Source organism: Botryllus schlosseri, chromosome 13 (assembly GCF_051294905.1).
Source record: "Botryllus schlosseri isolate E-star chromosome 13, Bs_hap1, whole genome shotgun sequence".
NCBI lineage: Eukaryota > Metazoa > Chordata > Ascidiacea > Stolidobranchia > Styelidae > Botryllus > Botryllus schlosseri.
Window position 1 is genome coordinate 21,275,212 of NC_137248.1, and position 27,214 is coordinate 21,302,425.

Sequence of the window (27,214 nt, forward strand, 5' to 3'; positions counted from 1 at the left end):
CGTGAAACCTTGATCGGACGTGTTTGAGTATAAAGCTACGAACGTTACTGGAAATAACACATTTCCGAAGTCATTATCATCCAACAAAATTGTTAAGTAGTGCAATGAAGTCGGTATGGTCGAAAAAATACCAAAGTATCTTTAATGTGATGGATAACAGGCATTACGTTCTTGTGGAGGCATAAAAGGTTCCTATTTGGACTTCGACATAGTACATCCTGTTGTGACGTCATATTGAGTGATACTCGATTACTCGACTAGACTCGAAGCATATTACGTGATTCAGAATCGAATCACTCAGGTACTCGATTTTGCCCAGCCCTACTAAAGAACAGTGCAAGAGTGGTTAGGGCAATCATTGTATTTTTGCCAATAAGTTGTTGCTGGAATTTAACCCCAAGTGTCTGCATGGTGATGAATCATCCAACTGAAAAAAAACAGGAGTGATTTTGGCACGATTTGACTAGTCAGGACATAGCTGTATATAGTCTCCTTATCTCCATTTTGGTATCTCATGACGACATAGCAGTTCATTGAACTATCCCCTCGGAATGCGAATTAAATCATGTGTTAAGGTTTACATCAGGGACGTGCAGCACACGGCCCGCGGGCCGGTTCCGGCCCGCGATGGAATTTTCTGCGCAGTTTCTCGTCTTACATGATAATGTGGCCGCGGCACAGTCTACCAAGATTCCCCACTTATCCTCTTTCTGAGAATTACTGTCAAATGTAGGGTAAATTCGACTGAGATACAGTTAATCAGCACTGAAGTAACGCTCCGGCGGCTATTTCGGGAGCTGAGTCGGAATGTTGACCTTTCTTCAGTCAACCACGAAAGAAAAACTGTAATTAGGGCACTGAGCGAGAAAGTTAACCTTTTTTTAGTCAACCGACCACAAACCGGGAAAAATCTACTATTTTTTCAAGATTTTCCTCCGGTATTCTAAGTTTGAATATTTTTGAAAAGTGTCCTCCTTTCCCGACTCCAAGATATGGTAACCCTAAAATATTATGGTATCATCACGGCCCCTTCACGTGAGTTCATCGCAGCATGGTAATAATCCTTTGCTATATACACGATTGCTGGATTCTACTACATTCTCGTCCGCGCGGCGCTTTGTTCCGATTGGTCTTGCACTATTGAACGTAGATTATAAATATAGGCTGCTTAGCGTGACGGGGTCTGCTGCTGTTTCAAGCATATCGCTACTAAGACACCAGAACTATGTTTACAAAGTCGGCCTACATTTACCAAATGTCGTAATATTTACCGAGGGCTATGATTTGCGATATTCTGAAAGGCAAACACCGTCCAGAGTCAACTGAACTGAAGCGATCAACATTGTCAGTTTGCATAGATCCTCTCAGTCGACGATTCTAGTGGAGTTATAATGCCTGCGTAGAAACGAAAGACGGTAGGCTATATGTCAAATTATACTATTAATATATGCGTAGGCTGATAAAATATATTGGTTTGACTTTCTAGTAGTCATTCTATGAAATAAGCGTACTGTTGCTATACGATACTCCATGGAATTATAACCTCAATCACTCGATGCGATATGTTGTACGTTATGATATAGGCCTATAAGGGCCCTTATAATCAACATGCATATGTTAAAATCCTATTGTGCCGTATTGAATTGTACTGAAATTACGAGATTAGATATGAGATGAGCTTATCGCTAATTAAAACAGCTTAAAACAGTTTCTATACATTACCACAATATGCATACGCCACTTCTTGTGTCGGTTTTAATCTTCATATGTATATCAATGACTATAGCGCAGTGGCGGCTCGTCCTATAGGGCAACTGGGGCATTGCCCCACCTAAAATTCTGTTCAATAACAATTTAACCATTTATAGACGCACAGCGCTCAATATATACCGAGATCACAGCGAAACCCGCGTTCTTCTTGTGCTTTCGCTTGCAAACGCCCATACATAGCGAAGTCTCTGCGAAAATCGAATTCTCTTCTGTGTTTTCGCTTTGTGAATGCCTAGCCGGGGCTTGCCCCGGTAGCGCTCATAACAAGCTTTCACTATCTATTCTCTCAAAGCCGCGCACAATAAAGAAACGGTGATTTACTCTCTCCTATTCGTAAAATGGCCGAGCAACCGGGGCAAATATGCCTACTCGCCCCTAGGGTGTGATGTAACAATCGTATCTATATCTGAACTCGGTTACCGTAATATGCGTTGAGTCGACCTTTGCTGGTATAGGTCGATTTTGACGGTGTTTCGCACCATGATAATTCTTGAAACTTGGTATGATATGTCGTGAAGGTAGTATTTAACACTGCTCCAAGTTTCAGGCTTGATACTTAAAGATAATGGTAGTAATTCCGTTTCCGAAGTTCAGTGTGTGCTGATCTATCATGTACAGTACATAGTACAGCAAACAGATTTTACTCAAAAGCCGGTATTGGTCTCCATTGATTTTGACGATGTTCTATACCAGTGGTTCCCAACGTGGGCGATATCGCCCCCCAGGGGGCGATTTGGCGATCTAGGGGGGCGAAAATGACGAAGGGGGCGATAGGGGGGCGAAAATGGACAAAGGGGGCGACGGGGGGCGAAAATAGCGAAGGGGGCGATAGGGGGGCGATGACGAGTCAAAACGGCTGACCTTTTTTCATCCACCTAGCAATTCGGTGAGAAAAAACGTTATTTTCACCTCTGAGCGGAGAAAGATGACCTTTTTTTTTTTTTTTTTTAGTCAACCCGCCGGTGATTACAGTCTGTATGCCCAATTATCGGTGCACAAAATTTTGGGGGGCGATGATTGGTGTTGACCTTGAAAAGGGGGCGATGGGTCGAAAAAGGTTGGGAACCACTGTTCTATACCGAGATCGGTCATGACATTTGGCACGGTAAGTGTTAGTATCGACCGCTGTAACAAGTTTTAAGTTTGTCACTGAACTATGTGGGTGGTAATTTCGTTTCCAAAGTCGAGTAAGAGCTGACTCTTCATTTATCGCCAACAAATTTACGCAAAAGCCGTTATTGGTCTCTATTGATTTTAACAATGTTCCATACCTATATCTGTCATGAGCTTTCACACGGTATGTCTTGATTTTAGTATCCAACGCGGTGCCAAGTCTTAAAGTTGACACTCAATGATTGAGGCAGTTATTTCGTTTTCGAGGTCGAGTATGGTAGAGATTAGTGCGGGGCGGATCGACAAATTCTTTGGTCCGACTCCGATCCTGTTCCACAATTCTCTGGTCCGACTCCACTCCGACTCCGAGGCCGGATACTTGAAATGAGCGATATCCGATCCAAAAAACTCCGATAATATTCATGTACGACTAGCTATTTCTAGTTGACTTCAAATGCAGTAGATCATAGTCAATGGGTTCAGGTTATATTGAAACAGACATGGCATTGAAACTCACAGCTTTGTATGGAATATGAAAACTACACAAACACTCCCAGGCTGGTATCGAATATAGAAAGGCAAGGTAGGCTACATAACAAAAACTCACGGGTTTGTATGGGATATGAAATCTACACTCACAGGCTGGTATCAAATTAAAAATGACAAGGTAGTCTACAGGGTAAGAAAAACTCACAGGTTTGTATGGGATATGAAAGTACACTCACAGGCTGGTATCGAATTAAAAATGACAAGGTAGTCTACAGGGTAAGAAAAACTCACAGGTTTGTATGGGATATGAAAGTACACTCACAGGCTGGTATCGAATTAAAAATGACAAGGTAGTCTACAGGGTAAGAAAAACTCACAGGTTTGTATGGGATATGAAAGTACACTCACAGGCTGGTATCCAATTAAAAATGACAAGGTAGACTACATGGCAAGAAAAACTCACAGGTTGGTAACTAACATTGATTGAAACTAAGGAAGCTCAAAGATTAAGCCCAACCCTTAAGTAAAACTGGAAGTTCGACTGCGATTTATTATTTACATGAACTGTTTAATATCACTATTGCCTCAAGGGTGGATGATGACAAGGCTGCCCGTTTCTTTGTAATAGTATGGCCACACACACTGAACAGTCGTTCACTTGCAGCACTAGATGCTGGTATGGAAAGAATACCTAATGCCGATCGGTGCAGGAAGGGGAATAGTTTTCTGATTGGTGGCGATAGCCAAAACTTCACTACATCAAAAAGGCCTGCATCTTCGTCATGAAATGATCCCAATGTTGCTTCATCAAAGCAGTATTTGATGTATCTTGAGATCTCATTTTCTTCGGGTTCGCAAGCAGGCTTGGCTACCACCCAGTCTTCAAAGCCAAAGTCCAGATCGCCATATTTTTGTTTTTTTGGTGGCTCAGGTATTGGTACTAGATTTTCCTGATCTGAGGAATTTGCTTCCTTATTGATGTTGATCAGGAACTGTTCGGCAAGCCTGTGTATCTTGGATCTTTCGCGATCAGTTAGTGGAACAAGAGCTTTATACTTGGGATTCAGGAAGAATCCCAACAGGTGAAAGTCTGTGACTACAAACTTCTTTCTCAGACAAAACAGCCCACGTCTCTTCATGTATTCCAAAATAGGAGGATCAGAAGAGTCTTCAAACAAAGATCGCTCAATTTTTTTGAAGCAGAGGTACACCAAATGAAGAGTCGGATACGAGCCTCCTTCAAGAATTTTAGAAGCTTCTTCAAATGGTCCAAGAAATTTAATGAGAATCATCACCAATGTCCAGTCAATTCCATTCAATCTTCCCATCTCGTTGGCATTTTTTAAAACTTGCATCACCTGTTCCATATTATCGTGAACTGATTGAAGCATATACAACATGGAGTTCCACCGTGTCTCGCAACTTTGTTTCAAGGCAGTTGGCAATTTATTATTGAGACCGGTACGTTTGAAATATGCAGTCAAAGACTTGCAACGAGATATTGTATCAGAAACTTTTTCTATCATCTCAGTATCAGACAAAACTATAGGGCAGTGACTATGCACGGACATCGAGGGCTGTAACGTGTGGTGCAGGACAGTCGACAACATGTGACAAGCACATGTCAGTCTCTGATGTTCAGTCAGTGCAGATCTTATATTGCTTGCGTCATCCGTTACAAAATAACAGCAGTCTAGCGTAGAGCTAGATAGTCCAATCTCAGTGCAACATTCCTGGATTTTATTTAGCAGATTTACACCTGATTTTTGCTCCTCGAACTTTGTTGCAGATATTGCTACCGAGTGCAACTTTTCCTCGCGGATGTAATGGGCTGTCAGTGACATGTAATGTCTGCTTTTGATATCAGTCCACATATCCGTGGTGAGCCCAATCATCCCATATTCGCCAATAGCCGCTTTCACAATGACAGAAATTTTTTCCTTCTCCAGTGCAGCACGGCTTAGAACTTCCCTTTTAACGGTATATCTGGATGGGATTATTTCTTCTGCATTCATTCGACCATACACCGACCCTATATCCATAAATGTTTGAGCAAGCTCGACAAAACCGTCACCCTCCAAAGATCGGAATGGTCTCAAATCTTTTACAATGAATGATGTGGCTGCTTTGAGCAATTGTACCTTGGCCTTAGTCGGAAGCGGAGCAGATTTCTTTTTTGTCAGAAAGGATGACATTGAACGTTGGCCCGCTGATGGTATGACTTTCGATACACTACATCTGGTTTTGGTATGAGTGGCTAAATGTGTCGTGCCACTGTTCTTTCTGTCATGCTTGAATGTCAAACCACAATGCCGACAGAGAACAAATCCTGAATAGTCACCGCCCTCCTCACTGGTGCCAGGGCCAGTTAGCAAGGCAAAACTCTTCCACACCTCACTTTTATTTCCCTTCACATCAACCGCGTTTAGTTTCCCTTCTTCATACAGAGCTTTTGCTATTTTCGATGATCTTATAATAGTAGGATTACTAGCCATCTCACTGCACGCTAAGGAGACCCCGCATCGACCACATACAATGGAAACAAAGGATGTTGGAGGTAATAAATGCTTAGTCATATAATAAATGCTGCGATTGAATGAGCTATCATATATTTGGGTCATGGCTCAGTGATTTTACAAATATGGCTCGGTTATTTTCTCACTGCGGTCGGAAGTTACTATAGTCATGCTGTGGCCGGATCAAAAATATTCTGATCCGGCTCCGGCCGTATCAGAAAAAATACTGATCCGGCTCCGATCCGGCCCAACCAAAATTGAAAAAATCCGGCCGGATATCCGATCCGGCTCCGGTCCATGCCCCGCACTAGTAGAGATGCGCGCTGATCTGATACTTAGCCTACCTACGTCATTGCGGATCTCACGCAAAAGCCGGTGTCGGTCTGTGCTAATCTATAGTCTGCGTTCCATAACGAGATCGGTGATGATATTTCCAATGGTATATCTCGATGATCGCATGAAACAGCTAACCAAGATTCTCGGTTTGCATTCAAATATTCACATAATTCTATGTTCGCCAATGTCCATTTCACTGTGAAATTGTGGCCTTCAAACCATTTGCTTACAATCCCCTGTCAATTGCGATAGCTATTTCATTTTCGATGTCGGCTAACAGCTGATCATTCGATCAGCCTATTCCTCGATCTATTTTACTCAAAGTTCGGTGTTCGTCTGTTTGCATTGATTTTGACAGTGTACCATACCAGAATGGGTTATGAGATTGCGTATGCTACTTCTCGATTTCTTGTAACAGTATACTAAGTTACGGCTTTTATTCATGTATTTATTGATTAATATATTTTCCAACGACGATTTCGCAGCAGACTTATAGACAGTAAGCCGTATGTGTTGTGTCACAGTCTCCAGTTTCGAGGCCAAAATGTCCTACGTTGTTCCGAGACCGAAGTTCCGAGGCTGCTGTCCTTAGTTCTTCAAAGACCATTCAAATTGATGTTCTGGATTCAATAAGACAGGCCCAATCTATGAGATAACAATTGCGTATGTGTCCGAACTCGTTGACCTTTCCAGTTAGGCTTACGCAATCTCTCGAGTTCTAGTCATTGGAATTAGTCAGGTCAAGTCAAGTGCGAACATGAATCGTATTGAATCTTTATTCCGTACGTAGTTTACGCAGTTGCCTTTCGAGCGAAAATGAGAGGTCTAGAAGTCGTCCAGTCTATTGATCCAATCGTACGCCGGGTGCCTCCGCTTTGGTTGCCTATTATCACCTGGTCGTAACCAGAGATGGCCACAGTCCGGTTCAGGAGCCGGAGCAGGATTTCAATGTTTTTTTACCTGGCCGGACTGGATCCGGATTTCGAATTTGGGGTGACGGTCGGCTTTTAGTGTCTATCGATTTGCGTAATCTATAACTCTACCATGAAATCAAAACGCATGCTACTAAGGATGACCTGATACTTGATTCGTGGCATAGGTACGATTCTTAGTTCACGTACATTTTGTAAAATAATCCTTTGATTAAAAATAAATGAATAAAACATTTGTTACCACACTTCAAGTCACGGCTCACCGGCAAACCTCTCGCGGCAATACGTTAAAATCACTGTTGTCGGGAAATTCATGTGACCATCATAAAGTTACTTTTTTACGTTGGAAAACGCCATTGTGGCGTCATGTTGATAAAAGTCGCTCGCAGCCCTTGCCCCACCATCCGATATTGTCACGAGCCGCCACTGCTATAGCGGCAGTCGAATGGAACACCGTTACTATTATACCGGAGCAAGGTACGTGCAACTTGAGCTGATGGGAAGTTATGACGACAACTTGGCTTTTCTAGTATCTGTTCAAGTCTCTTCGACCACTACGCATGAAACCATTTATTTGCCGCAAAGTCCGTACTGCCTATTTAAACACGGTCTACTCAAAACTCAGTAGTATCCCAACTTATGCGTGTGCAGTTTGAGTAGTAATGAGAAGCATTGATGATATATTCACATGCAGACGGAGGTTCATTGTGGAACTTTCAGTCGAACTTTCATCCCTACGCACTTGGCCATTTCATATCCGCACCTCAATTGGAGAGGCAAATGATTTCTTTTCAGAGGATGATAGCTGCCCAGATGGAGAAGTTATCCCTTGCAACAATGCTATCAGTACCAACAATACCATCTTACGTTATGAGCGGGGAAATTTAACAACAATCAGCGATTGCATACCAAGCAAGGTATGTCTGTGTTGTAGACAGTATTCCGTATTAATAAGTAGGGCTGGGCACAATGATTCGAGTACTCGAATCTGAATCGAGTATTAATTTTAATGATTCGAGTCGAGTAGTAAAAGACGATTTTTCCGAGTACTGAAATTGTACGCTCCTCACAACTGAAAGTTAATTAACTAACAAGAATTATAGTTTTGGTAATATTTTCCACTGATGAAGCCTTGAAACCTTGATTGGCCGTGTCGTAGCATGATAGACATAGTGCAAAGCTACGAACGTTACTGGAAATAACACATTTCCGAAGTCATGATCGTTCCACAACATTGTCAAGAAGTGCAATGAAGTCGGTATGGTCGAAAACATACCGAAGTATCATTAATGTGACGGATAACAGGCATTATGTTCTTCGTGGTGGCATAAAAGGTACATATTTGAACTTTGACATAATACATTATGTTGTGACGTCATAATGAGTGATACTCGAATACTCGACTCGACTCGAAGCATGTTACGTGATTCAGAATCGAATCACTCAGGTACTCGATCTTGCCCAGCCCTATTAATAAGCACTAAGCAGGATATCTGGGTCGTTTTGAATTGGTAATTCGTAGGCTGGGCAAAATCGAGTACCTGAGTGGTTCGATTCTGAAGCACGTAATATTCTTCGAGACGAGTCGAGTAATCGATTATCACTCATTATGACGTCATAGGAAAATGTGATAAGTCGAAGATCAAATATGTACCGTTTAAGCCACCACAAAAAATGTAATGCCAGTTATCCATCTCATAAAAGATACTTTGGTAATTTTTCGACCATACCGATTTCATTCTACTTGGTGACAGTTGTGGGATAATCGGGACTTCGGAAATGTGCTACGTCCAGTAACCTTCGTAGCTTTGTACCATGTTTCGTATGCAACGATACCGCCAATTAAGGTTTCAAGGCTTCAACAGTGAAAATTAGTGTCGAAAATATAATTCTCGTTGATAAATTAACTTTCAGTGGTGAGAAGCGTATAATTTCAGTACTCGAAAAAAATCGTCTTTTACTACTCGATTAAATCAATAAAGTAAATACTCGATTCAGACTCGAGTACTCGAATCATTATGCCCAGCCCTAGTAAGGTGACTGCCTGACCCTACCGTTTCGCAATCTCAGTGTCCAATTTATTCCTGCCCTCAGGTGAGCAGGTGTGGTTAGAATAGGGTTGCCATATTGTTGTTTTACAAATTCCGGACACTTTTCAGCGCCCACTAGCGGATTTCAAAATGAGGTGTGAGAACATTGTCGATCAATATGACGTCACACCAGCAACGCTTTGTCTATCGACTAGAGGTGGTCACGATCCGGTTCAGGAGTATGTGGTTGTGTATTGTAAGTGGTAACCAGCAGGGCTTTGGAGCCGGAGCCGGAGCCCGGAGCCCCGGAGCCGTGCATTTTCACCGGAGCTGGAGCCGGAGCTCTACATAAAATTCAGCCGGAGCCGGAGCCGGAGCTGGAGCCCGTTATTTGAGTAGTAGCTCCGGCTCCGACCTATTTCATAAGATGCCGTTATATATATATGCAACAACCACATCTGCTGATTTATCATAATTGAACAGCAGGCCTGAATTTTAATGCTGTGCACAGTAATGGCATAGAGTAAAGTGTGTTGTTGTGCAACTGTGATGTTGTCGACAATTGACAAGTATTCAGAATGACGTCACAAGCTGGCACGGCGGCACCTATATGTCTTCGTTGCTACATAGGATGTTACTGACGGCTGACAGACTCTAGATTGCTATAGATAACTAACCTATGTGTAGATTAGTAATCTATATAGACCAGGAATGGCCAACCTTTTCGGCTAAAGGGGCACATGCAATTGAAGAATGAGTGTGCGGTCCACTAGCCGCGCCAAGCGGATAAAATTTTCTAAGTTTATAATAAACTAGGTCAATAATATTATTACTTGAGTATTGCGGGCCTACTGTATACCACCCGCTAGGCTCAGTTTGCAAGGGCACGACTATTCGGCGTCTAGTCACATCGATATCGAAGGTCTCCGTTAATATGCGACAGTAATGTTGTGCCTATACATTTCACCGTTGACGATCTTTATGCGAGCGCAAACGCAAAAAGACTTTCTCGCGTAATTGCGAATACAGTTAGACTCAATCGGGTAAATTGGGCGGTTTTTTTCATTGTCAGTAGGGCAGGGGTGTCAAACGTACGGCCCGCGGGCCGCATCCGGCCCGCCAAACGATTTCATCCCGTGAAGCAATTCTGAGTAGACTGAAAAATGATCATATTTTCCAGCACATTTGTAACAAATGTTCATAGGCCCCGTTATAACCACTTCACTACGGCGCTGTAGTTTCACTCTAGTTGCCACTAGTAAAGTAGCCGGTGAAATTGACATCCAATTTCAAGAAGACAATAAGTTCAGAACCAAAAAGTAGTTATTCACAGAACCGACAACGCCAATGCGACACCGTTTGACGTAGTTTGCATAGAAAATATATTAATTGAACAAATATATAATTGAAATATCTATGATCGCACTGCTGTGCCACTTTCGACCCAATAGATCCCAGACATGAGAGAAACCGGACTCGCGGTTAAATAATAATATACCAAATTCCAACGTCCGCGTTTCCAATAAAATATCTTGTAGCCTATTCCCTACAACGCATGTGCCGGGCTTACGCCAGATTACAACTAAATCTAACGGAGCTTAGAATATGCCAACTTATATCGTCGTTAACACTATTGTTTTAGGGGTTCTTTTGCTTAACTGCATTCAACCGGACAATCTTCGTATTCTTGATAATTCCATTGTTCGCGAATAAAAGTGTTACGGCTTGGTATTTTAATAACCCTATGATTCGTGTATTATCTATATATGCTTTTACGTTATTCAAGTGAAAAGCAAGAGCACGAGGTAACATTTTGGAATCAGTTGATTGGTCCGGCCCGCGAGCGATTTGAAGGCTTGAATCCGGCCCGCGACGCAAGTTGAGTTTGACACCCCTGCAGTAGGGGGTAGGCTACCAAGCAAGAAATCGTGTGACAGTTTTAAACACGCGAGGCGTGAAGAAAAATGTCGCTACTATTTTAGTTTATTGTAATGCACGACGATTTACTGAAAATGTGACTGGACCGTGGATCTGCCAATGCGTCGGAACTGATATTTTAGTCATCAACATCCCAAGTGTCGCAGGCAGAATTGTAATTTTTGGTTGGCATTGCAAGTTCACAATCTGAGCAATTCATTTTCGATAATATAATAGGAAATTACCTCGCGGGCCACATTATGCCCGCGGGTTGGCCACCCCTGATATAGCTAGACCCATTCGATAATTTCAGGGCCGGAGCCGGAGCAGTGGTAATAATGCGGCTCCGGAGCTAATGTATGATAGAAGAGAGCTCCGGAGCCGGAGCAGTTTGAATTTTCGGCTGCTCCGAAGCCCTGGTAACCAGGGCCGAAGCCACATTTTTGAGCCCCCTCCCTGCCGAAATAAACACTGATCTTGGGCCCGCCGTAGGGTATTCGATACAACTTCTTGGGGCTTACTATATGCATCTGGTCGTTAAATGATTTGAATGAATTGTGTCAATATTATTGGTTCTTCCATATATTACTGTATAATTTTGATCCTCTCTCCGCCCACAGGATCAGAGTTAGCGGTAGAGCTGGTGGAGGATGATGACTTCGAAAATGCAAGGAGGGTAATTGTACATCGTTAAGTCATGTTCATGTCACGCCGATAAGATTATTTATCAGCCTAATGCTGGTGCGCACTGCATCACTGAGCTATATAGACACTGCACATCCGGTGGTTTCCAACCTTTTTTGGTCGCGACTCCATTTCCAATTTGAAAATGGGCCCAGCTAAAAATTTGATGAGCTGATTACTAATTAATGTTGGTACATTTGCCCGGACTTACTCACGGCCTATATTGGAAGCTAATTACGTTCAACATCTTCGCGATCCCCAGAAAAAAAGGCAAACTAGTAACTACCCCCAGGTCTAGAACCACCATCTTTGAATAAATCATCCAAACGGCCTGTCCTAAACATATTCTATGAATATACCGTTATCTTGTAATTGCCATTACATGATTACAATCACACTTATTTTTGTAAATGAATGGTATTTTTTATTTGGTTTTGATCGCCGTTTTGGCGAGGATGATATAGTCCCTATATTAAAGCCAATATATATGATGCTAAATCGCGCGAAGCGCGGAGAAAAATTTCATGTAGCATATATCTGCTCAAAAATAATCTTGTTTATGTTGATTTATGAAAATATTATGAGCTTACTTCAAGCCTTCAAAATCTCGGGCATTTAGGCATATTTTACAAATTCCTCCCGGACGCAGTTTTTACAGAGAAATTCCGGACATGTCCGGGAAATTCCGGACGTATGGCAACCCTAGGTTAGAAGTGCCTCTGATAGTCTATGTCAGGGGTCGGCAACCTTTTGCTAGTCACGGGCCAAATTTCGAGTGCACAACATTTTGGCGGGCCGGAATTTTTCTTAATTCAATATTTATCGCTCACGTCGGTATATTACCCTACAATGCTGCAATCTCAATCAAAAAAGAGCAAACACATGTATTTACACTTCAACAACGCAGGATAAATGTGACACTTGGTGCAGCTTGCTTTGTGAAAAGTTTTCAACTTCTGATAACAACTCAGATGAAGCAAGAATCAGACCATATTCTAAATGGGCGTTGGAATACGTGATCTTAGCTTGCTCTTCGTGAATTTCATTGTTGAGAACAAAAGTCGATGCCATTTCGTTTGCATTGTTGGTCAAGCTGGGATGAAGACCCATTTCAAGAACTAACTCTTTGTCAAAGTCATTCAGCGATATGCTCTTTGTATGAAATTTGTCATTCAATTCAACTACATCGGGCCCATTTGAAATTTTCTGGCAATGGGTTTGGCGTCCACATTAAACGGAGTACTGAGTAGTCAGAATTTATTTTGTACAGAACGAATGTACGGGTGGAAATTCAGTAATTAAATTTCGTATATCACAGTTACAAATGTATAGTGCTGGTACTTGGTTTACTCTCCTCCAGTATAGGAAAGTGAGCATAATTTTCTTTGTACTGTTGACATTTCCATAGTCGCAGTTTTGTTTCGAATGCGTCTCAACATCTCATGTAGGCTATTTAGTTGTTTCCTTCTGAAGTTGCAAATTCAATTTGTTTCGATGTGACGTTATATGTACTACGAAAGCTAGATTAGACACCCATTTTCGATGACAAGATTATGAGTCGGCGATGTTTGTATTTTCAAGGAAAGTTGCTATTTCATTTCTCAGTTCATACACTCGTGCAAGCATAGCTTCTCGACTTAATGCGCGAACATGGCAGATATACAAGACATCGCCATATTGATGTTCTGCTTCTAGTAATAACTGAGGTAGGCTAACTGTCGGTGATTCAGTTTGTGAGACAAAATCAGCTTTCACCATTGTGTCCAAAATACTATTCAGGTTTGTTGTCTATTGGCGTAAAATGTCTTCTGGTGAATTAAACTACAGATGACTAACCTACGGATGCTAGTTATCTATAATGAAACAGGGAAAGTTTGAGATTTTGTCATTGCGTCTGAGCAGAGGAACGGCACCTTTATTGTCGCACCCCAGCTGAGTGGCAAGCCCTTAAAAAGTATGGTATACCCTCGGTTGCGCGATACACCCGCTTGATAAGCACTGGCCTAGTCTACTCCACAGACATTCTCCATCTCCTACTTTTCGTACGAGATAGGCTGCTGGTCGACCGCCTTCGCATCAGTTTTATGGCGTACCAATAGACTAATACGACGTAGGATACTTATATCGTAGCAATGCCGCATTCATTCCAAGCAGTGCTGCACTGCAGATTGGAACTCATTACGAAACGGCGGACTGTATTCTCGTGGTAACTAGTTATTTCGTCGCGGGCCGGACGATTTTGCCGGATCCGGCCCGCGGGCCGTAGGTTGCCGACCCTTGGTCTATGTGATATCTGTCAAGGTACGTCTAGATATCCGAAAATGAGGACCACGATGTCAAAAACGTCAGTGAAGTGAATCATCACCGGGGAGGGCTGTGGGCACATATTATGAATATAGAATGTAACCGGTACTGTAAAATCCAGTTAGAAACCAGAGTATAACCCATTCCTGACTGCGTGAATGTATTATTTATTCATAAAATCACCCTTAAACAGTCACCTAATTCACATAACTGTGACCAATTATCCTGTAGTGGCAAACAATTGGCTTCATATGCCCATAGCTATTCGCTCACCACTACAAATTTAAGGAGCATTGAAGAATGAACGTCTCGCGTCACACTAGTTTACATTGTAAACTTTACAAGCTATTACATCTCAGTCCAATTTTTCATGATATAACATAATAAAATAAGACACGTTCACTGGGATCTACAATCCAGATTACCATGCAGGCTAGCATACGGTTGGGATGGGATGCCAAAATAGGCTTAAATCAACATGATTTTTTAAATACTATTTTAGTCCGATTTTGTCTGGGGTTCCAGCTGGTAAAGGTTTCTAGGTCGCGAACATTATCAGTTCGCATAACTGTACGATTTACTGTTTGCGTAAATTTCGTGTTTATATCCTTCTTTCACAAAATACAATGTCGATACTGTGGTATAGTCATGCAGCAAAAGGGGCCTTTCCCGCAAAATGGTTCGAATATTCTCGTAAATTAACATGAAGTAGCGTACGTCAGCACAGATATATTCAACTTCAAATTTTCACTGGATTCGAAATTTTAATGTGGGCGTCTTTATCCTGAAAACTAATATGCATAATTTACAGAATTGTGTCTGAATGTATTTTCAAATGTGATTCAACGGTATATTAATAGAATCGCTTGAGGCCGTTGGGATGATTTAGCTTTGACCGCGCAGCATGTACATACCGGCATTTCGGCGCAAGTCAAGCTCTAAACGTGTATCGGATCATGCCTGTGCAAGAATCAATAATATTACCAAATTCAGGATGATGATTTGGATTTTGAAGGAGGCGGAAACGCCCAGGTGGTCGAAATAGGGGGCGCTGAAGAAAAATGGCCTCCCAGTAGATCAGTGGTCCCCAACCTCTTTGTCTTCATTCCCCACTTCAGATTTATTCCGAGCCTTCATTCCCCACCAAGACCGTAACAGCACTTCGTCAGCCCCCCCCAAAAAAACACGTTGGTCTTGGGCCCCCCACAAGGTGATAAACCAAACAAAGCCCCCCAGAAACCCCCCCAACCCCCTGCGCCTGTACGCTTCCCCGTTACTGATTTAGGTCTGCTGTTTAGTGCGTCGCCTTATTTCGACTAAACGCACGAAGCGCGAAAAATTTATATAATTCATGTTTGAATCGGTAAATATGATTGGAAATTCCATATATTTTGCTATCAATTTTTTATCCCCTCTCTGCTCACGTAATCAGATTTACCGGTACAACTGAGTAAGGTGTATTGGAAATGTAAGACCCATAAATAGGTACTAAACATCTTCGGGCAGACCCGTTGGTATATTGACTTCGTTACACTATGCTATATCGTGACCTCCTATATCTGCTATGTCCAAAGATATGAAAATCGCCGAAACTAAAAGGCACACACGATTTCAAAATGGTACTGCTTAACTGGCAAATAATTTTGCCCTGCGGGATGGCATTTTTCCAGTGGGGTTCAGATCGGCACGACAGGAACATTCGGCGCCAGCCATAGCCGCCTATGGACAATTAAACGTATATGTATTAGGGATGGTGTGAACGTGCGAACCTCGAAAATGTGAAGGTTCACGTTCACACTCGAACCTTGGTAGGTTCTGCACTGTGAACCTTTTTCATGTATTACAATTTTCAGTTCATTATAACATCTTTGGTTGAAAGTTATTGCATTTCAACTGCGGGCCACTCTGTACAAGGCGCTGGCAGAATAAAAACAATCGACACGAAACGAGCATGCACCTTGACAATCTCAAAAATCTTACTATTTTTGTTACAAAAGTTTGCTCGAATATTTAGGGACGCTCAGCTATGAGCTAGACCCGCAATCACACAACATCAAGAACGAAATACACTCCATGTAGGTATAATCAGCGAATAATGCTTATTCAACCAATCAATGAAATTGATATCGTTGTCTGATGTAAAAATGTAGCAGGCGAACGGGATCAATCTTGATTTCATATGTTTATTGTATCATAAAAACCAAATCCGTGCGATTGGGGTGTTGGCTACTGATTTATAACGTGTTAATATGCTAATATCGGCAGGAAGTATAGAAACCCGTTTTACACTCTGCTCAGTATCAATGTAGCAATACTCATTACTCAGACGTCGAATACATTGTCTGGTCTGGCCTAGACTGTTAAGGCGTAAGCTTATATTGCTTATATTCATTGCAAGTCCTCGTCAAAATTGTTGGCAAAGCGACGAAAGATAGTGATTTTATGGGATTAATTATTATATCATTTGATTGCCCCAGTTGATACTTAAAACGTCAATATGTCTACTTCAGCATTGTGGCATTATGTGGCCCGAGTCGTCGCTAGGTATCGTGTACAATAACATCCCTTCACTGAAATGTAGGGCGGGAATTAGCAATATGACGTCACGTGACGTCATGAAGCTCACGTTCGCGTCCACACAGAACCTTTCAAAAAGGTTCGCGTTCACACGAACCTGAACCTTTCAGAGGTTCACACTATCCCTAATATGTATATCGTATATAGGCCTATATCGAAGTTTTCGGTCAACATAAGGGCATTTCTGCTCGGCCAAGCTCTTCTCGCTGCTGATCGTTCTGGCACGCTTCTCGGAGTCGCATGTTACATGGCCTATAACTTCATATGTTTTGGTGCGTTGAGGCGCAGTAATGGTCGACGCCGAAGTCTCCATTTCTATAATATCTACGTATTTTCGTGGGGGAAGGGTACCCAATAATCAATATATTCGGAAATACTAAATCGCGCAAACAGCGAGAAAATTTTTTTGAAAAAGTGGCATAAATTTCCAGAAAAATACTCTATAATTTATGTTAATTCACGAAATAATTTTGGGCCCTTTGAGCTCGCCCCCCCCCCCCCGTTTGGGGTGCGGCAGTTACGGTCCTGTTCCCACTACCCAACACTTTTTTCATCACAGAGCATCAGCTATTTGCTGGTTTGACTACACAAGACACCCAACCAAATCAGTACGCAAGACTATCGCCTATAACTGCAATATGGAACGTAATGTGAACCTATACCAGTAACGGTCAAAATTTCGCGAAAGCGGTATTTCACGTCACACTAGTTGTGTGGGATGCGTTTGTGACGCCATGATTGGTCATCCAGAGTTACAATGAGGTTTTGTGAACAACACGCAATATAATTTCCGATACATATATTCCAGAGCTGTTAACTGGTAACGGTAATTGCGCATGCGCCTCCATGAATATGTAGACTGTCCCGTATATAATTTTGAACAAATGCGTCTATTCTCAACCAGAAACCATTGAATTCCCCACCAGTGGGGAATTCCCCACCGTTTGGGAACCACTGCAGTAGATGGTGTTGTAAGGACATAAGGTTATATTGTAGAACAATAGTTCTATGTATTCCTGAGTTCTCATTCAAAACTAACACTCCACAAAAACTGTCAAATCACCAAGTTCTTCGTTGCGCTCTTCGCGAAATATCCACTGACGATGTTTCCATGAATGCAGTGGTTTACTTTAAATCATGTAAAGTGAATTTGACGTACTTTTGGATTGCCATTTCCCCGTCAGAGCACTACTGCCACACTAGCTACTTCAAGTCGTTTCGACACCTTCCTATCTTTTCATTGTATCGCAGTTTTGTGGTGTTTTGAAATGATGAAAATATTAGCAAACTGATACTTATGCTGATAGCTTGGGGTAGGCTATTTTCCACAAACTGTTTTCAACCAGGTATGGTATCCTGCAGCGCACAGCGTGTCGAAATCGAAACGACACTGTACAGTACAACTTTCGAGAGTGATGCCCTTTGTACATTAAAGATGTTTTGAAGCTTTTTGGCCAAAGTAATTAACTAAATATACGTGTATTTGAGAGCTACAAAATCAAATCGTCAGAATCTTTCTTCATCGTATCATAAAGGACGATACTGCTTAGTGTTGTTACCCCCCTTCATATTAAAGTTAGTGTTGTTACCCCCGTTCATATTAAAGTTAAGAGCTTGGTGCAGTACTAAATTTGCTGTGAGGAAATCTCTACCACATTCTCAGTTGATTTAGTAGTCACACGAAGCAATTAGCGTTGGGACCCCGGGAAATCCCGATCCCGGGATCCCGAGATTTGAAGCAATCCCGATCCCGGGATTACTCCCAATGAAATCCCGGGATTTGTAAAGAGCATTTTCCAAGGCTTACGTAGCGACATATATCTCTTAATTTGGTAATAAAGCAATGTCCCAAACTCTGCTGATTGTCTAAAACAATTCACAATTATTTGATATTAAAGCCAGCTATGGCATAACAATGTACTACACAATCACTTCCGTCGTAGTCTACGAATCGTAGCAGTGTAACTGAGTATCGGAAAGTCACAAGGACGGTGCTGTGGAGGTGAAATACAGGTCGAGTACCCTGTAAGTTTTTTCATGTCATTGAAATCAGAAAAGACAACACTTTTTTCGTCAAAAAAGATCCCACGAAAAATGTCCTAGAATCTAGATGATGTCGATTGTGCTTTATATTTAGGTGTTTCCATATATAGGTGTTTCCGTATTTAGGTGTTCCGATCTAGGTGATACCTCAATGCGGCCTGATATAGAATACTAAATAATCTGGCGTACATGTCAAGTCGATCTGTCCTCGAAATAACACTAAAACCACCTGGTGTACTCGACGACATCTAAACTGTTCGAATCCCGCATGGAACATTTTATTATAAACGGAAAAATGAACGTGCAAAGAAATCAACAAGTAAACGCAATGAAATTGAAGGCAAGAAATAGGACTTGCATCAGCATAAATTAGAGCCGAATTTTTTAATTTAGAATTATAAAAAAACTAATTACAGAATTTGGATTATGTAACATAATTAGTACAAGTACTAAACCGTACTCCAAAGTACTATACTCAATAAACGAATGCGGAGAGGAACTTAACCTCACAGGATTTGTACGATCTAACGTACTTGTGAAGTACTACTCAAAGAACGATAGTGAGAAACCCGGAAAAAGTCTTATTCTGGAGCTGATTGTTGAAATCTTAAAAAGAAATCAGCCAATCTGATAGACACATATTGAGCACTTTTGTCACCTATTACCACCTGTTGAACGAAAGCCAGAAGCTGAAAATCTTTCGGATATGATAGGTCCCAGGCATAATAGCATGCCATAATATTAATTAACATGTCAAAGACCGTATCGTATTCTTGGCAAGAAATTTTGTGGCCATCAGCCAGAATCCAGCCCTGGATCTTGCCATTTTCGTGCTTGGCAACAACCAAATGTGGAGGGTGTGATCGTTTGCAGTGGATTTCAGTATCTTGAGCCTGAAATGGAAGTATTTTAAAAAAATTCAAACTATGCATACGACTGTCAACAACAGGGGTAACATCTCTACACCAGTAATTCACCAAGTTATTTAGACACGCCACACAATAAATTTTCCAGTCTTTGGTATGACCCGGCCGGGGATCAAACCCACGACCTACCGATCGAGAACCTGGACGCATAACCATTACACTATCTCGCTCACCACTGCCGCACAGTCAGCTGCATGTATCAGTGATTGACATCATTATATAAACTTAGTTATAATCAAGTACCTGTTCCACTGACAATGCAGATACTGTGGACTTCTTTTTAGAGTTCAGGCTGGCGTCGGTCTTCTTCCACTTTACTCTGCCATCGGCGAGTTGCGATTGTACTTTCAGCAGATTTTTAAGTTGATCATTCACACTGTACTGAAAAACAAAAAATCGAGAAGTTATTATCAATCATTCTAAATCATAATAGCTTTGCAAGTCCCAATTTACCCCAAATATCTTATCCAATGTATGCATCATTTTTGTGTAATTAGTTCTCATCTCATCAATTGTAATTGGTGCAATTAACTTCCAGAAATCTTCCCTGACCTGTAAAATTTTTTTTCAGTATTATAATAAGAACTATCACTATATTCTTTGTGGCCGTATAAAAGGCACATAATTCCTACCCCAAATCATTCATGTTGTGACATCAGAATGAGTGATACAGGAATACAAGTCTCGACCGTAATACTCAATTCAGAGTCAATACACTGACGCGCACTCGATATCGCAGAGGCCTAATGATAAATCATACATGCGCTCACCAGTCTGATACCACCCAAGGTTGGGAAAGTTTGCAGAATTTCATTGAGAGGGATCCCTTTCTTCCTTAGCTGAGCATGCCGGTGCCCGTACAATTGTTTGAAAAGAGTCATGATTTTCTGCCAGTTGCAGTCCTCGTTGTCAAAATCCTTTCGCAGCTGACGAGTCGCTTCTTCAACAGTCAACTTGAATCCACCTGAATGTGTAAATATTAGTTCAACTACGCTGTAATTTACACCGGCGCACATCACCGGACTACTTCTATTTACTCGCAGTACAAACTATGCTGTAATTTACACCGGCACACATCACCGGACTACTTCTATTTACTCGCAGTACAAACTATGCTGTAATTTACACCGGCACACATCACCGGACTACTTCTATTTACTCGCAGTACAAACTATGCTGTAATTTAAACCGGCACACATCACCGGACTACTTCCATTTACTCGCAGTACAAACTATGCTGTAATTTACACCGGCACACATCACCGGACTACTTCCATCTACTCGCAGTACAAACTATGCTGTAATTTAAACCGGCACACATCACCGGACTACTTCTATTTACTCGCAGTACAAACTATGCTGTAATTTACACCGGCACACATCACCGGACTACTTCTATTTACTCGCAGTACAAACTATGCTGTAATTTAAACCGGCGCACATCACCGGACTACTTCTATTTACTCGCAGTACAAAATATGCTGTAATTTACACCGGCACACATCACCGGACTACTTCTATTTACTCGCAGTACAAACTATGCTGTAATTTACACCGGCACACATCACCGGACTACTTCTATTTACTCGCAGTACAAACTATGCTGTAATTTACACCAGCATACATCCCCCGACTACTTCTATTTACTCGCAGTACAAACTATGCTGTAATTTACACCGGCACACATCACCGGACTACTTCTACTTACTCGCAGTACAAACTATGTACTTCTATACCCACATTACATACTATTTATTAATTTACCTGACACTGCTGACACGGAAGCGTTTTTAAAGGAAGCAGGACGTTGTCTGAGAAGTCTGAGCGCTCTCAATTTCTGAGACAGGTTCGTGTTGATATTTTTCTAGAAAAATAATGAGATGATCAGTGCAAATGAATTCAGACCAATGAGAACAGTTTACTTTACCCATGGAAGGGGTTTGTAAGGTAGATCCTAAGCACGGATACTTCTCCACCAGTGCCTTCCCAAACTTTCGATACGATGACTTATTGGTCATGTCACCATTGTTCAGGATGTGATTTGCACACTGCTCCACTACCAGGTTGATGACTTCATAAGCTGTACGTTGCTTCAGCGCTAGTTCAACTTTCACACTGAATTCCGGCAAGGGCATCGGAGGATCGAGGTGCTTGATACTGTATGGTGGCTGATGAAAAATCGATGAAAATATGAGTTGGTGTCCTACTAGAATAATGTGGATATTTATCATATCATCCACAAGGAGATCTGTCGAGTTGTCGTCTTCTTGAGGAAGTGTGGACTGCTGAGGCATTCAGGTTAGCTAAATTCATTGCAAAATTTTATCAAATACTTACTGGCATAGCTGCTTCTGAAGAAGCTAAATCACAACGGACTGACGGCTCTACGGGCACGGTGGTGTCGTCTTCTTGAGGAAGTGTGGACTGCTGAGGCATACAGGTTAGCTAAATTCATTGCAAAATTTTTATCAAATACTTACTGGCATAGCTGCTCCTGAAGAAGCTAAATCACAACGGACTGACGGCTCTACGGGCACGGTGGTATCTAAATCGTCATTGACTGAGGGCTCTACCGGCATGGTGGTATCTAAATCCTCATTAACTGACGCTTCTCCCTGCAAAGTGGTATCTGATTCAGCGATCGAGGCTGATTTATCGGATATATTGTTTTAACATTGATTTGTTGACGACTTTTTCCATAACTGAAACAACAAGACTTAGTTGCATGAACACATTTCAGTTGATTAGCTTCTTACTTCTTGCAGATTCAACAGATGGCGCGTCACACCAATGGTGAATATTTGCCAGAAGTCTTTATCACAAAGCCCGCAAAAATTATACGAATTGACATCATTCTCTTAAAAAAATGGAACAGTTTTGAACGTAACATCAATATGACAGATAATCCTTATCGTTACAATTAGTACACATGTCCAACATGCCTCGTCATACAAGCAGTACACATGTCCAACATGCCTCGTCATTACAAACTGCTGGTCAACAATAATATTACTGATTTGAGGCCACCGAAATTCATGACCAGAAATGCAGTGCAACCCACAGATATTGCTATGCGTAATAACAAATGAATTCATTGTGAAATTGAAAGCACAAACATCCAGTTTATGGTAGTTGCAAAATAATTGATCATTTACATACAACAGCTTATCAATACAAATAAATTCAGGTAAGCCATCATCTTTGAGCCGTTCAACAAGGATATCTCCAACTTTGTTTCACTCATAATGACACCACAACAGAATGTAAATTGACAAGATTCCAAGCTCTTTACTATGTTTGGTACCGGTACGCTGCAATACGGCCGATCAATGCTAACACAGTAGAAAAAAGTATCGCAACTTCAATTATTATTGAAAATCTGATACTCATGGCGAAGAGCGTCTCTTAGCTGTTATAACAGGTCATATTGCTTAAGCTATGCGTGAGCTATATACAGATTAGGATCGTACTTTATATCAGATATCTAGATAACAGGGTACATGAATGCTAAAGCTATTTATCTACCTTCCAATTTCTTGATATGGCGCGATGCAACACCGTTACTCGCCAAGAAAGTTCTGAAATCTGCAGCACGATCAGTTCCTGTCATGTTCCCAGCACGTTGAATCGCAAAAGAGCGAGACGGGGAACGCAGAACTAACGCAAAGCGGGAAAAAAAGGAAATTTTCCCTATAGCGCCTAGCTTCGTTGGCGGCCATGCGCTGAAAGCTCTCTTTTGTGCTGCTCCTAGCGGATAATTTCGCGGTGGCGGGATCTCAAATTTACCGTGTAATGGCGAATTTCGAAGATGTCAATGCAAAGAGAAAATCACATGTTTAGCGAAACTGTTTGTTTTATAAATCTACATAAAAAGCCAAATGCAACTTGTGTCAAGACGTTTTGAAAGCTTCAGTGTCTAGCACAAACGGACTAATAACGCTTTTAAGGTCCGTACAAATGATAGTAATTAAATCATGCATGATCCAATCGGACACGTCAAAGAAAGATCAGCTAAAAATAAAGATGAGAAAGATCGATTCCTATAAAATAAATCGCATAAGCCTCGCCTCGATGAACTTCTTAACCAGGTAACTGCTGTGGACGGGTTAACATTTATACAATTACCCAAAGTGAGTGAATTCGTCGGGCCTTCAAGGTATATGGCTATGACTTGTCAAGATGTCGCAAACGGGTTCGTGACTTGGTGATCGAGCACAGCAAATAAATCCGTAAGTGTGTGGAAGAAGAGCTTATGGCAATGAAACGCAGCATTGGACGTTTTTCGATCGCGTTAGACCAGTGGTTCTTAACCTTTTTTCCTCCAGCGCCCCCTTTCAAAAATTATTGTGCTCCAGCGCCCCCCAACTTCATATTGTAATGAATGTAATAAAGACAATGAGTAAGAGGGAGGGCCGTAACAGCACTTCGTCAACCCCCCTAAAACGATTGCCTTGCGCACCCATAGCGTGATAAACCAAACTTCTGAGGGCTTCGCCCCCACGAACCCCATAGCGTGATTTCGATGGCCAGCAAAGTTTATGTGGCCTGGTCGCCCTACGTACCAAAATTTTCTATACTGCATGACCGAATAGGTGGTAATTACATATATAAGTCGCTATAAACTTTTTATCCTCTCAGCCCACGTAACCAGATTTACCAGTAGCGCTGAGTGAGCTGTTGTATAGGAAATAAAGGGAACGTAATTAATAATTAAACATATTCGGGCGTGTCCGTAGGTACAATTATTCGTTACCAGGGCCGTAACAGCACTTCGTCAGCCCCCCCCCCCAAAACAAAAAACGTTGATCCTGGGCCCCCATCGGATGATAAACCAAACTTCCGGGGGACTCCCAGACCCCCATTCGGCTGTCCGCTATTTGCTGATACTGACCCCCAGACCCCCATTCGGCTGTCAGCTATTTGCTGATACTAGGTATCTACATTGGGTGTCCATTTACTGAGGCAGCTATTCTCGCCTAGACGCGCGATACGCGAAATATTTCACTAATTAATGATTGAATTGGTCAATGCGATCGGGAATTGCATGTAAATTGAGATCAATTTTTTTCCTCTTTCTGCTCACGTAAACAGATTTACCGGTAAAGCTGAGTGATGTGTGATTGAAAAGGAAGGACCCCTCAATAATAATTATACATCTCCGGGCGTATACCCGTTGGCAGGAACGAAACGTCACATCGTCAGGCCCCCGAAAAAACTTGGGTCTTGGGCTCCTATAGGGTGATAAATCGACCGCCCCCCATCACGTGTTCGCTTTTGCCATGGAATCAGCTGTACTGTTTAGCGAGCCAGTGCGAAGCGCGAAAACTTTCGATATATTCATGTTAAAATCGGTCAGTAAGATCGGGGATTGCATATATATTGCTATCAATTTCTTGTCCTCTCTGCTCACGTTACTAGATTTACCGGTAGAGCTTAGTGAGGTGCAATGTTCCCTCTAAGCTGAGCACGTGCGCAGTGCTGACACGGTCTCTGCGCACAGAAAATCTACGTTGCGCACAACAAATCCGAAGTTATGACCTTTTTTTAGTCGTTACGCACTGTTGTCCAAGGGTCAGCGCAATGTGTTGCTGAGTGTGCGCAGACTCATCAAAACTTAAAGCGAACATTGTGAGGTGTCTTGAAAACTGTAGGGCCGGCAACTAATAACATATTCGGGCGGGTGAACCCGTTGGTATGACTTCGTTGCATGATGTTATTTCGTGAACTCATGTATGCAATATCAAAAAATATAGAATCGCCCAACAGGGATATCGCCCAACAGGAATATCCCTGTCGCCCAATCGTACTAAACTGAAAGACGCACACGATTTCAAATTGGTATTTCTTCACTGGCATATATTTTTTCCCTGCCAGATGGTATTCGTCTTCTGGGGTTCAGATTGCCAAGACAGAAATATTCGGTGCCAGTGATTTAGGCGCCCATGGACAATTGAACCTATATGTATTTTGAAGGCTATATATAACGAAGTTTTCTGTGTTAATTTGCTCTGAATACTCCTTAAGGATATGTCGTATCACCACATCATCTACTGCGAAGTCATTTCATCTAGCGCCCCCCTGAGCCCAGCGCCCCCCATATCGCCCCCTGAGCGTTTCCGCCCCCTTCAAAATCGCCAGCGTTCCTTGGGGGGCGCTGGGGGCAAGGTTAAGAACCACTGCGTTAGACGAATCATTTTCTACACGAAACAGGCGGTACATGAATTTAAACGCTCATTATCCGAGTGGCCTTCGGTCGCTGGATTTCATTCGTATTCACGGGAGCATGTTTTTTCGTCAATACTACAAGGAATAAATGTTGTGTGTGCTGTAGCTTGTATGTGTATTTTACTACTTTGCTAATCCCGATCCCGGGATTTCAAATTTGATCCCGAAGTCCCAACCCTAGAAGCAATACAGCAAAACCCAATACATTTAACTTCCCCGTATTGCCAATCGCAGACGAATATAATAAGACAAGATAGTAGCACGAATAGGATATTGTCCCAACAACATCGGTAGATACAGTGGGGGAACGTCCGGTGGGCCAATTACTATTGACAAACTGTATGTACCCTATCACAGCTATATTCAGAATATTCCCTTAGACGAGACCAGGAAGTATCGTCAAGCATACGACATCTATCGAATACAAGTATGGCTCCTAAATTATTGAACCTCCCTAAGATTAACATGAAATGCCCACAGTAACAGGGGAAGGGTTATTCGTCATTTTATTTGAAGTGTTCGATCACTCCTTCTATTCCCCCATAATCAAGCAAACCAACGCTGTTTCATAACCCTTCCTTCTCTCTGCAGGACTGTCCTTGGAGAATACGAGCACCACCGGGTACGACAATATACATGAACACCACATGCTATTACCATTTTCACGTCAGCAATCTAACTGAGTACGCAGTGTGCTTTGCTTATTCGACCGTAACTGCTACATCGAGTACTAACTCGTCCATATGCGGAGGAGGCTACACGTCCGAGGCGTCAATTCCAGTCAATGAGGTTGACTATTCCGTGTACTATAGTGAAGGCCATACATACGCGATGGGATTTACGACGGAAATCGTTTTCCTTGGTGACCCCGACCCTACGACAAGTTCGACTGCAGAAGTGACAAGTTCGACTGCAGAAGTGACAACCTCACACGGTTATACCCTCTCTATAAAACGAATACTGCAGTTTTTGCCGTTAGTAACTTTTGTCTCAGTAAATGGCCGCGCTTAGAAACAGCCAACGGATTTGTCAGCTCTATTCGTCTGATTATTGAATATTGTCATTGTCGAGTGCCTCATATTCCTATTCAATAATTCTAAATGACCTGAAATATATACCTCATAAAGCGGCAATGATGTGCTCATGAGATCAACGGACCGAGAATTGATATCGAATTCGCCTACCGACCGTATTTTCACCGCATTGTCCTTTTCACTTTTCTCTACTTTTCATAGTATACCAATTTTTAGTGCAACTTTTATCAAATATTGCGTCAGAATGTATAGGAGTGATTTAAAAACTTGCTATAAACTATTTCTAGGATGGTTCTATTCTCTTTAATTTGATGGGTT

General features: G+C 41.9%; 4 protein-coding genes and 1 long non-coding RNA gene across 5 annotated transcripts in view; 3 read left to right on the forward strand and 2 right to left on the reverse strand.

Moving 5' to 3' along the window:
• The window catches only part of LOC145454299 (uncharacterized), a 202,321-nt gene that overhangs the window by 100,214 nt on the left and 74,893 nt on the right, over positions 1 to 27,214 (forward strand). The gene's annotated exons all lie outside the window — the stretch shown is intronic.
• On the forward strand, positions 1,305 to 27,132 carry LOC145453306 (uncharacterized). Its single transcript, XM_080331293.1, has 4 exons — positions 1,305 to 1,780; positions 7,586 to 7,633; positions 7,952 to 8,073; positions 26,454 to 27,132. Exons 1-4 carry the CDS (start codon positions 1,729 to 1,731, stop codon positions 26,871 to 26,873), a joined length of 642 nt encoding a protein of 213 aa, XP_080187419.1. The 5' UTR covers positions 1,305 to 1,728; the 3' UTR covers positions 26,874 to 27,132.
• LOC145453326 (uncharacterized) lies at positions 8,628 to 13,043 on the forward strand. Its single transcript, XR_013919727.1, has 2 exons — positions 8,628 to 9,263; positions 12,494 to 13,043. It is a non-coding gene; the product is annotated as an uncharacterized LOC145453326 (long non-coding RNA).
• Positions 18,976 to 21,495, reverse strand: LOC145453305 (uncharacterized). The gene is made up of 5 exons (XM_080331292.1): positions 21,402 to 21,495; positions 20,408 to 20,601; positions 20,091 to 20,189; positions 19,881 to 20,018; positions 18,976 to 19,604 (listed from the first exon to the last, which is right to left on the reverse strand). The coding sequence occupies exons 2-5, from the start codon at positions 20,516 to 20,518 to the stop codon at positions 19,293 to 19,295; spliced, it is 660 nt and encodes a 219-aa protein (XP_080187418.1). The 5' UTR covers positions 20,519 to 20,601; positions 21,402 to 21,495; the 3' UTR covers positions 18,976 to 19,292.
• On the reverse strand, positions 21,395 to 23,340 carry LOC145453307 (uncharacterized). Its single transcript, XM_080331294.1, has 6 exons — positions 23,163 to 23,340; positions 22,394 to 22,494; positions 22,118 to 22,339; positions 21,975 to 22,064; positions 21,565 to 21,922; positions 21,395 to 21,501 (listed from the first exon to the last, which is right to left on the reverse strand). The coding sequence occupies exons 3-6, from the start codon at positions 22,214 to 22,216 to the stop codon at positions 21,428 to 21,430; spliced, it is 621 nt and encodes a 206-aa protein (XP_080187420.1). The 5' UTR covers positions 22,217 to 22,339; positions 22,394 to 22,494; positions 23,163 to 23,340; the 3' UTR covers positions 21,395 to 21,427.